This window comes from Prunus avium, chromosome 1 (genome assembly GCF_965620075.1).
Source record: "Prunus avium chromosome 1, drPruAviu1.hap1.1, whole genome shotgun sequence".
Classification (NCBI taxonomy): domain Eukaryota; kingdom Viridiplantae; phylum Streptophyta; class Magnoliopsida; order Rosales; family Rosaceae; genus Prunus; species Prunus avium.
This window is the reverse complement of record NC_142284.1, coordinates 38,661,627-38,673,524: the sequence shown is the minus strand read 5'-3', so window position 1 is coordinate 38,673,524 and position 11,898 is coordinate 38,661,627. Positions and strand designations below refer to the sequence as shown.

The 11,898-nt window shown below is 38.5% G+C and overlaps 1 protein-coding gene across 1 annotated transcript; it reads left to right on the top strand.

Annotated features, from left to right (window-relative positions):
- The first annotated feature begins 2,729 nt into the window (after positions 1-2,729).
- CYP86C3 (cytochrome P450, family 86, subfamily C, polypeptide 3) lies at positions 2,730-4,506 on the top strand. The gene has a single exon (XM_088248331.1). The coding sequence runs from the start codon at positions 2,730-2,732 to the stop codon at positions 4,326-4,328; it is 1,599 nt and encodes a 532-aa protein (XP_088104457.1). The 3' UTR covers positions 4,329-4,506.
- The last annotated feature ends 7,392 nt before the right edge of the window (positions 4,507-11,898 follow it).

The window sequence follows — 11,898 nt, the reverse complement described above, 5'->3', positions numbered from 1 at the left end:
CACGAGAATGCACCTACTTAAATTTGCCTGAACATTTAGTTCTCACTGTTTGTGGTACAACTTCTTAGATCTAAGTCCAAAATGATTAGTTATTATTGGGTTAGTCCTCGCTTTTTTGGTTTTAGATGTAGGTTCTTTGACATTTATTACTTTTTTGTTGTGTCTATTTTACCCTTTGAGGTAAATAAGGAAAACACATTGAAAATATAAATTTAATGCATTATTTCCATGTAATTGAATTCTAGAATTTAAATTTTGAATTCTTTTCTTTATAATATTCCTAATATATGGATAAAATGCAATTCAATCAATAAAAAGTAAAGACCCACATGTTATACCAATCGATCAGACAAGCACCCACATTAAATTATGTACTTGACATACAGGTAAATAGTGTGTTATTATTAGCAAGAAAAAATACTTAGTGATAAATCGTGTTACCTATAAGTTAGGAACATAAATTAGAAGACTACCTATAAGTGAGATACAAAAATAGACAAAATAAAATTGTATGTTACCTATAAAAAAAAAGGGGGTACATAAAATACTATTACACATTGTCGATAATATGAAAAAACATATATATACCTATGCAATAGGCAATATGACATAAATGACTATTACCCGATTCAAGTCATAAGGGGCAACATTGGAATAAAAAATAATTAAAAAAATAAAATAACAAAAATATTACATCATAAAATATTTAAAAAGGAATGTAATTCTATGTGGTACAAAAGTCAAAGGACTTGGATCAAAATCACCAAATCCGAGGACTAAAACTAACTCCTCAATAAGAATTTGGATCTTTCATATGTGAAGACCCTTTGAAAAAAGTTTCTGTTCATGATTTTTTTGGACACCCCGAATCAAATTCAAAGCCTTCCCCTTTGGAACTTTTTTTAATCACTAATCTTGAAGAGGCAAGAGCTTCTCTTATTATAGAAAACAACCAAAAGTGGATCATCAGAACAGTAAGAAATGTGATTAGTGAAGTATTAGCTGTGTCTGGAAACAGCTTCTCAGAAAGAAAAGGGCCTTCAGCCTTCTAGCTTTTTGGTGCCAAGGGAATGAAAAACAAGCCCAATGTGTGCCCTATAAATTTAATAAATATTGTAACTCCCTATCAATTATTTGTGTAGCAAAAAAGGTTACTTAAATGCAAAGGACTTGCTCCTCCAGGCAAGGTTCTGAGTTCGAGTCCTAACATTAGTATGTGCTCATAAGTTTAATATATTATTACCTCCCTCAATAGAAAAGACCCTTAAAAAAAAAAGTGACTTAAGTTTATCGAGCTTCAAAGGCAAATTAAGTAAGTGCCATATTAGTTGGTGAAAAATGTATATGCCAAATTTCACCTCCAAAGTCACTTCACTAGCACAATTGGCAGATATTGCTTTTTAAGCTTTAAGTATAAGCCTTTATTTGGCTTCTAAGTCTTTTAACCTCAGTTACTTTGTAGTTGAACTTGGTGACCAAAAAAAAAACAATGAAGAATAGAAAAAAGTAACTAAAATAAAATAAAATAAAATATCAATTCAACAATAATACTAGAGTCATCAATTATTATCCTAACTTTTAATTATCAACTGACGTAACACACGATATATATGATGATTTCTTGCGTCAATAATTGTTAGTATCTTTAGTCTTAATTCAATTGATTTCTTATGTGTATGCCATACGGTGACATCCCATGGCAATTCAAAAATCTAAACCCGTGTTAGAAAAGCAAATAGGTCCAATCTAAGGATTGAAAAAGCAGCTGAATGGGATATGAAAAAGCAGCTGACTGGGATATTAAAAAGCAGCTGAATGGCTTAAATAATCGAAATCAAGAGCAGGGTTGTTCTCATCTTTATGTTTAGTTAGCACATTTTATTCGTGTCCAACTATAATGATATGCCATTCTCAGGTTGAACTTGAAGTACCAGCAGTGCAGGGACAAAAAATTCCATGCATGTCCAAAGTCCCTTGTTAGACAGCTACTCATCTAAAAAACATAAGCTATTAAGAAAATAAGTTAACAATGTATATCAAACTTACGGCCCTTTTATTTTATCCATCTCTTATTAATCTGAGAGATTTTGTTAGATTGGGTCTTTGAGATAAATTCATTTTGCTGTTACGGGAACAACCCTAGTAGGGTTTATATTTTTAAGGTTAATGCCTTAAAAATCAATGGAGGCTGGAGCAGATATAGTTGAGAACTCAGCCAGAGAAAACCAAAAAAAAAAAAGATTATCAATTTGCTGGGGAAAGGACATGAGAGGATTCAAAGACTGGCGTGGGTATACTGGTATTGTTGACCAAAAACAAAAAACCCTGGTGAGATGATTCCAAGGAGTAGTTGGTAAAGCAGAGGATTTTGAATACTGTACATTTAAAACATATGGTTAGTTCGATGGATTAACCATCGCCTTCATTTCTATCCAACTCATCTCTTTTAATATCTCAACTTCTAACCCCACTTTATCTCCTGCTAATTTATGTTAGTGTTTATACTTATAGTTTATATAAACAACTAAGCGCAGAACGCCCAATGTTTCTTTGCCAAGAAAACAGCTTATTTAATCTCTGCATGTGAGTCAAAAAAGCAGGTGGCATCATCAATTAAATTTGTTCCTTTTTCATATCAACGAAGCTGACAACCATTGAAACTTCATTTCTGATACTCTTCTCATCCTTTACTATTAACTCTGCTAATAATCAAAGTACTCAGACAAATAATGACGAACTTGCTTTCTTTCTCTGCAATTCTGAACTTGGTAGGTTTCTGGGATGTGGCTATTGCCTTGTTGGGTCTGTTCATAATTAGCTGCTTGCTTGAGAGATTCACCAACAAGGGCCCAATGCTATGGCCAGTCCTGGGGATTATACCTTCAGTTTTTCTCAACGTAAACAACATGTATGATTGGGCAACCGTGGCTCTGATCAGAGCAGGGGGCACTTTCTACTTCAGAGGAATGTGGTTTGGTGGGGCCCATGGGATCATAACCATTGATCCTTCCACACTTGAGTACATGCTCAAAACAAGGTTCAACAACTTCCCAAAAGGCCAACACTACAGGGAGAGGTTCCATGATTTGCTTGGGAATGGCATTTTCAATGCAGACGATCAAATGTGGAAGGAGCAGAGAAGAGTAGCAACTACAGAGATGCATTCGAGCCAGTTTGTGGAGCACTCTTTTTTGTCCATGCAGGTTTTGGTGCACGAAAAGCTGTTGAAGTTGATGGACGATGTGGTGAATTCTAGAAACAGTGTTATTGATCTCCAAGAAGTGCTTCTTCGGTTTACTTTTGACAACATTTGCACTGCAGCTCTTGGTGTTGATCCAGAGTGCTTGGCTCTTGACTTACCCCAAATTCCTTTTGCAAAAGCCTTTGAAGAAGCTACTGAATTGACTCTCTTCAGATTCATGGTGCCGCCTTTTGTGTGGAAGCCCATGAAGCGTTTTGAAATGGGATACGAGAAGAGGCTCAAAGAATCAGTTCAAATTGTGCATGAGTTTGCTGAGAAGGCAGTGACAGAGAGAAGGAATGAATTGGTTAGGCTTGGCGGGTTAAATGATCGTTCTGATCTCTTGTCAAGGCTCATGGAATACACTGATCAAAACCCGGAAGGACAAGGCACGCAAAAGCGCTTTTCGAATAAGTTTCTGGTAGATTTCTGCATAAGTTTTATTTTAGCTGGGAGGGACACAAGCTCTGTTGCATTGGCATGGTTTTTTTGGTTAGTGCAAAAAACCCCAGAAGTGGAAAACAAAATCCTCAAAGAGATGAATGAAATTTTAGGCCAGCGGCGCCAATGCAGTACTATTAAAGAACCAGCTGATCATGATGCAATTTTTACAGTGGAAGAACTAAAGAACATGGTGTATCTACAAGCCACATTGTCAGAATCGCTGAGGCTCTACCCAGCAGTGCCAATTGACATCAAAGAGGTTGTGGAAGATGATGTGTTCCCTGATGGTACCGTGGTGCAAAAGGGAGGTAGGGTTCTCTACTCCATGTTCTCGATGGCCCGAATTGAGTCGATATGGGGACAAGATTGCTTGGAGTTTAGGCCTGAAAGATGGATTAAAGATGGGGTGTTTGCGAGTGAGAATCAATTCAAATACCCCGTGTTTAATGGCGGTCCAAGGTTGTGTGTGGGGAAGAAGTTTGCTTACACGCAGATGAAGATGGTGGCTGCTGCTATCCTATTGAGGTATGAGGTTAAGGTTGTTGAAGGTCATAATGTTGTTCCAAAATTGACCACCACACTTTACATGCAGAATGGGTTGCTTGTGACTCTCAAGCCTAGGTTGCTCACTAGTACTGTCTAATGCATAATGGAGCAGAGCAGCTTTTTGCGGCAACTGGCGAAGTCCGGGAATAAAATTGATATGGTAAAGTTCCTCTGGGTAGGTAGGACCATGAATCCATGGTTAGTACAAGGTTTCTTTGTTGTGTTTAATATCCTAGCTGTACTAAACTCAAAAATTAATAATGCAACCACTGGCAGACTGGCTTAATTAATAACTTATTAAGCTTTTATTCATTAATTTCTCATCCTAGGAATACATGCGGCTTTTGACATGTATGGACATATTAAGGTACCTAAAATTTTCTTTCTAGAGCGCACCAGTCCCCTTGTTCAGTTGCTTCACTAAATAGTTAGTTGTGATCTTCATCCCAAGCATATCTGCTATACTGAGTTGATCTAGAGCATGGGGCTTGAAGACGCCGAAGTTATCATGCTATCGACAAGTTTGAACCACTGGCTTTTGGGGTCGCACGAACTATCTCTGCTTAAGCATTTGCCAGAATTTGTGACAATGGTATTGCTGGAGTCTACATCTAGGCAAACATCAGTACCATTCAATGTCTTAGGTGAAAGATGCAACCCAGAATCCGAAATGGTATCCCATTGTGAATTAGGGGTCGTGCAAATAATCCCAACTTGTGCTTGCTTGGTTCGTCAACTTGTATGCAAAAATCGTTGGCGTGACTTATGGACCATTGACTTTCTTTCCTTACACACCAACGATTCCCATTACAATTATATTTGATTTACTTTAATTCATAATTTCCTACTATAAATAGAAATAAATATTTATTATTTACTTGCCCATTCAAGTTTCGTTGTATTATAAATATGACCTCCTACAAGGAGAAGAATACACAGAAAATTCCCACAAACAAATATTCTCATATTTGGTTTCATATTTTAGCATGACATCAAAGCGGTGATCTTGGAATTGGTAACTCTAGTTTCAAACCCCCGGGTTGAGTGCCCAGGTGGCTCAGCTCCTACAGATGCAGACTTTGACACCGAACCCGATCCTAAATCAAGATCCTATTTTGACAACCCCGACCTCGACCCCGACTCCGATGATGACCCCAACCCCGACTCTGATGATCATCCCGACCCCGAATTTGTCTTTGATTCAGACCCAGATCCCGACTTCGACTCCAACTCCGGTCCCGACTCAGGCTCAGATCTCGATCTAGATTTCTACTAAACTTGTATCCTATGCATCTTCCGCTGCATAGATTATGACTTCCCGACTAACGACCCTGACACATGGACAAGATTGCGCATATTGTGGTGATCCAAGACACACTCGTGAGACTTTTTTTAAATTGCATGGCTACTCCGAATGGTGGGCTACTCTCAAAAATTAAACACAACGCGATACGACCAGTAATGGTATTGGTTATGGATTCCATACTTCAGATAAGATTGATTCCATGTGCTGGATAATTGATTCTGGTGCAACTGATCATGTCACGTTTGATCCTGATGATTTTCTGAATACTACACAACCCCGACGAACTTGTATTGCTAACGACAATGGAGTTACTTATCCTGTGACAGGGGCTGGCACTATTGCACTATCATCATTTCTCTCACTGTCTAATACTTTACTTGTTCCATCTTTATCCAATAAATTGATGTCCGTTAGTCAGCTTACTGAACAATTGAATTGTTGTGTACTCATTTACCCGAGTTTTTGTTTGCTTCAGGATATTCACACTAAGGAGATTCTTGGTCATGGTATTAAGAGAGAAGGCCTATATTATGTAGATCACTTCTGTCCCGGCATGGCTAACAGTGTGACGCATCCCTCTAATAGCAAACAAAAGCAAATCTGGTTGTGGCATCGTCGATTGGGACATCCATCTTTTAGTTATATGAAGCATTTTATACCATATTTATTCTCAGGTTTCAAGGACTCTGACTTCACATGTGACACTTGTATTTTAGCCAAGAGTCACTGTGTGCCCTATCCGTTGAGTACGAACAAGTGTACTACTCTGTTTACGTTAATTCACTATGATGTTTGGGGACCTTCAAATATCACTGCTCCTTCTGGCATTCGGTGGTTTGTCACATTCGTAGATGATTGTACACGGATAACATGACTTTATTTGTTGAAGAATAAAAATGAAGTGTTTTCCCGTTTTCAGTTCTTCCACAAACAGATAAAAACTCAATTCAATGCTCAAATACGGATTCTTCGCTTAGACAATGGTGGAGAATTTCTCAATCATGACTTTCAGGCTTACTTCCAACAATATGGAATTATCCATAAGACGACTTGTCCTCAGACACCACAACAAAATGGTGTTGCTGAACAAAAGAATCGACATCTTCTTGAAACCGCCCGAGCACTTCTGATTGGCGCTCATGTTCCTCCCCATCACTGGGATGATGCTATTGTCACCGCAGTTCACCTGATCAACTGCATGCCTTCTAGTGTATAGACCTTTAAAACTCCTTTACAAGTGCTTGCGCAACACGGGCCTCTACCCTCTGTTTTGGTACTCACACCCTGAATCTTTAGATGTGTGAATTTCGTTCATCTCCACAAAATCAACATAGCAAACTTGATCCTTGTGTGCTTTGTTGTGTTTTTGTGGGTTATGCCACTCATCAGAAAGGTTACCGTTATTATCACCCTCATACCCGACTTACCTATATCACTTTGGATGTGACCTTTTTGGAATCTGAGCTGTTCTTCCATGACACATCATCCTATTCTATGTTTCAAGGAGAGATACGAAGTGAAGAGCAGAATTTGAGCAACTTGGAAAACGAAGAAATTCTCCTCTGTACAGAAATGAGCGATCGTCCCGAGTCTGGAGCATGAGATTACTCTCTACCGAAAAGCAATCAATCGCCCATTCATAGAGATCAATCGCCTGGCCCACCTAATCCCTGCGAAGATGTTTCTGATCTAAGTCCCACAACTACAGACAATACAGAACAACAAGATGAAGACCCCCTTCTAACTCAACAGTACCGACAGACCAATCTCCTGAGAATATCCTTGAGGTAACTACTCCTACTACACTTGTAAATTTAGAGGATAAATCTATTCGATACCAATTACCTTTTAGGCAGAATTGTGGAAAGCCACCAAATCGTTATTCACCTGATATTGACAAGACATCAAAGTATCCAATTGCGAATCATGTATTCACGAAGAATTTGTCTGAACCACTCAAGGCCTTTGTGCATCAGTTGTCTACTATTCATATTCCAACCAAGGTTGTTGAAGCATTTAAAGATACTAAGTGGGTTCAAGCTATAAAGGAAGATATGAAAACTCTTGGGAAGAATCAGACTTGGACACTGGAAACTTTACCACGAGAAAAAAAGAATGTCATATGTAGATGGATGTTTACCATAAAACACAACGCTGATGGATCTATCGAGCGATACAAGGCAAGACTTGTGGCGAAATGGTACACACAGACTTGTGGTGTAGATTATGAAGAAACCTTTGCACCAATTGCAAAATTGAACACAGTCAGAGTCTTACTATCCTTCGCAACTAATTTGGATTGGCCACTACACCAGTTTGATGTAAAGAATGTCTTCCTACATGGAGAACTCGCGGAGGAGGTGTATATGGATATTCCTCTTGGATATAATACTACTGATACTGGAACAGTATGCAAATTACGAAAGGCGTTGTATGGACTAAAACAATCATCACGTGCATGTTTTGGACGATTCACCATGGCAATGAAGAACAATAGTTTCAGACAGAGTAACTCATATCATACTTTGTTCTTGAAACATCAGAAATGGAAGGTAACAGCTTTAATAATCTATGTTGACGACATAATTATTACTGAGAATGATAAACATGAAATATCTCAGCTATAAGACTATTTGGCTACTGAATTTGAGATGAAGAATCTAGTTGGACTCAAATATTTCTTGGGGATTGAGGTGGCCCGATCACAACAAGGCATATTTCTCTCTTAAAGGAAATATGTCTTGGGCTTATTGACAGACACAGGAATGCTAGATTGCAAACTTGTAGACACTCCTATTGTTCAGAATCATCATCTTGGAGAATACTCAGATCAAGTTTCAACTAACAATGAAAGATATCAAAGGTTAGTGGGAAGATTAATCTACTTGTCTCATACTCGGCCATACATTGCTTATGCGGTGAGCGTCATTAGTCAATTTATGCATTCTCCGAGTGAAGACCACATGAATGCAGTTATTCGGATGCTTAGATATTTGAAGTCTACACCCGGAAAAGGACTTATGTTCTCAAAACATGGTCATCTGAATATTGATGGTTACACAAATGCAGACTGGAAGTATAACAAATAGGAAATCCACATCCGATTACTTCACATTCGTGGGAGGTAATTTGGTTACATAAAAAAGCCAGAAACAGAAGGTGGTCGCCTTATCCAATGCAAAAGCCGAGTTCAGTGGTATGACCAAAGGAATTTGCGAACTCATTTGGTTAAAAAGGTTGCTTATTGAACTTGGGTATAGACCTACATCTGTAATGAATCTCTTTTGTGACAACAAGGCTGCAATAGCTATTGCACATAATCCAGTTCAACATGATCACACCAAACATGTTGAGGTAGATCGACGCTATATCAAACAGAAGCTCAAAGCTAAAGTGATTCAGTTTCCTTTCATAAAGTCCAAGGATCAATTGGCGGATATTTTGACAAAAGCAACTTCTAGTAAAGCGTTCCACAGTTTACTGGACTAGTTGGGCATTGGCGACATCTATGCACCAACGTGAGGGTGAGTGTTGGCGTGGCTTGTGGACCATTGACTTTCTTTCCTTACACACCAAGGATTCCCATTATAATTATATTTGATTCACTTTAATTCCTGATTTTCTATTGTAATTCCTGATTTTCTACTGTAAATAGAAATAGAAATTTATTATTTACTTGCCCATTCAAGTTTCGTTTTATTATAAATATGACCTCCTACAAGAAGAAGAAAACACAAAAAATTCCCACAAACAAATATTCTCATATTAGGTTTTATATTTTAGCATAAATACGTTCCTTTAAAAGTTAGGATCTTCTTGGATGAATAGCTCCAGGCTCCAGATTGAGACCGTAGCTGGATGGAAAATAATTTTAGGAGGCAGAGGCAACCGTGGCTCTGATCAGAGCAGGGGGCACTTTCTACTTCAGAAAAATGTGGTTTGGTGGGGCCAGGGCCGGCCCTGACTTTTGGGTGGCCCTAGGCGATAAACTAAATGAGGCTCCTTCTCTTAGTATACAATTGCTAAAAAACAATAAATAAAACGATTACATAGCGCGTAGAGGGCGTGAATAATGATTTTACGATAAACAATTATAGAGCATAATCCTACATGGTCAATTATAAAGTAGAGTCTAAGTCTCTTAACAACAAAGTCATTGTCTGTGTATAATCTGGAAATGGAAAAAATAGTTTGATGGATAGGAACAAATATATAAATAAATAAATAAAATCTGATTACCTTTTCAATTTCTCATGTTCCTCCCCTCTTGGTCACCATCAATCTCAAAGACAATTTGTGAGCTTTTTAGTGTGAGATTGATTCTTACGGTTACAATATGATATGAGAAAAGAAGGATGAGAGAAATAGAAAATAATAGATGGATTGAAGAGAGATGGGGAAAACAGAGAAAAATATAGTGGTGGATTATTAAGAGATGGGTGAATTAAATAGAGTTCTTCCATGGAGAAACTAACTAGGAGAGGAATCGCCTTCCTCAAGCACATGTTGTTTTTGTTTTTGCATGGGAAATGAAGAAACCTTAGGGAAGAGGAAACAAAGAAACCTAATTTAATCGCGTGTTGTTTCTATTTTTATTTATTTATAAATAAATAAATAAATTAGACAATAATATATATATAAAAAATTTGGGGCCCCTTAATTGGAGGCCCATGGCCAAGGCCCCTCTCGCCCACCCCCAAGGCCGGCTCTGGGTGGGGCCCATGGGATCATAACCATTAATCCTTCCAAACTTTAGTACATGCTCAAGAGATGGTTCAACAACTTCCCAAAAGGCCAATACTACAGGGAGAGGTTCCATGATTTGCTTGAGGATGGCATTTTCAATGTAGACGATCAAATGTGGAAGGAGCAGAGAAGAGTAGCAACTACAGAGATGCACTCAAGCCAGTTTGTGGAACATTCTTTTTGTCCATGCAGGTTTTGGTGCACCAAAGGCTGTTGAAGTTGATGGACGATGTGGTGAATTCTAGAAACGGTGTTACTGATCTCCAAGAAGTGCTTCTTCCGTTTACGTTTGACAACATTTGCACTGCAGCTCTTGTTGTTGATCCAGGGTCCTTGGCTCTGTGGATGCTTGCTAGTAGAGGGAGTGTTTTGAATAGTAGGAGGATAACTGAGATGAAAGGTCTGCCTTGCTTGGCTAAGTTGGTGGAGAAGGAATAGGGTGAGTTGCAATTCCATTGTTTGATGACTATAATAGAGATAACGGCCGCGACTGAATCTTTGGAGAGCAGCGTTTAAGACGGATTCGCCAACTGCCAAGGCGGTTGTGGATCAGCTTTTGAGGCTGATCAAAGATGTGGATAGCCCAACATTGCAAATTCCTGCTATAAAATCAGTGAGGCAATGAACACTCACAGTTGCATGGACTGATTCTCCTTTGCTACCTTGCATTACACTCTAGAAATATCAACGCTTTGAAACCGACTAGGGTGTTGATTGCTCTTGAAGGGGAAGACCGTAGTGCGCTGCCTCAACATCCCGAGTTGAGAGAATTGGTGGTGAAGGCAATATATCACCTCAATCTGTACCACACTGGAAGTCATTCTCAAAGGCGGGCTAAAGGACCGAAGTTTTTTTGCAGGAATATCATTGTGCTGTGCAGCAGTATTAGGATCAGTTTGATACTTTTGAAATGGAAGGAAACAGGGCGCATACAAACATTGTTGATTTATAAGATAATTGCAAAAGTTCACAATTAATTGTTCTTGAGAAAAAAACAGTGATGACTTGTTTATATAAAAAGAATACTCTATCCTCAGTTCAGTTGCATCCTTTCTATTTTCTCAGCATTATTTTGCGACAATTGCATTTCTTTGATGGGTATACTAGTGATTTGCCCCCTAAACTTGTACCTAATTTTCAATTAACCCCTTATCCTTTTTTTTTAGAAAATTAAGGATATGAACTCTTTTTTTTTGCCAATTTCCCCCCTCCGTCTAAATCCACAACATTTCATCCAATTTTCCGTTAAATATGAGGGCAAATTGGTTATTTCCATATGAAAAAAAAAAATTTGAAATTTGAAATAATAATAATAGAAATAAAGTTTATAAATAAATAAAAACCTCACCTTCCATATCTCTTTGTCTATCTCTGTCTCTCCCACTCTCTACAATCCCTTCTTCCCCAAATCAACCACAGCCACAGACACATACACTGTGAATGGAAGACCAACCTCTGCTCCTACGTGGGACCTGACCTCCGAGCGCGTGAAGAAGCTACAATTTGAGGAGGAGGACGGTGCGAAATGGGTTTGGGTCTGTGGGTGGGGATAAGGTTTTCATTTTGGGTTTTTTGGATGTGGGGGTTGATTGCAGGTGGGGAAGAGGGTGGATCA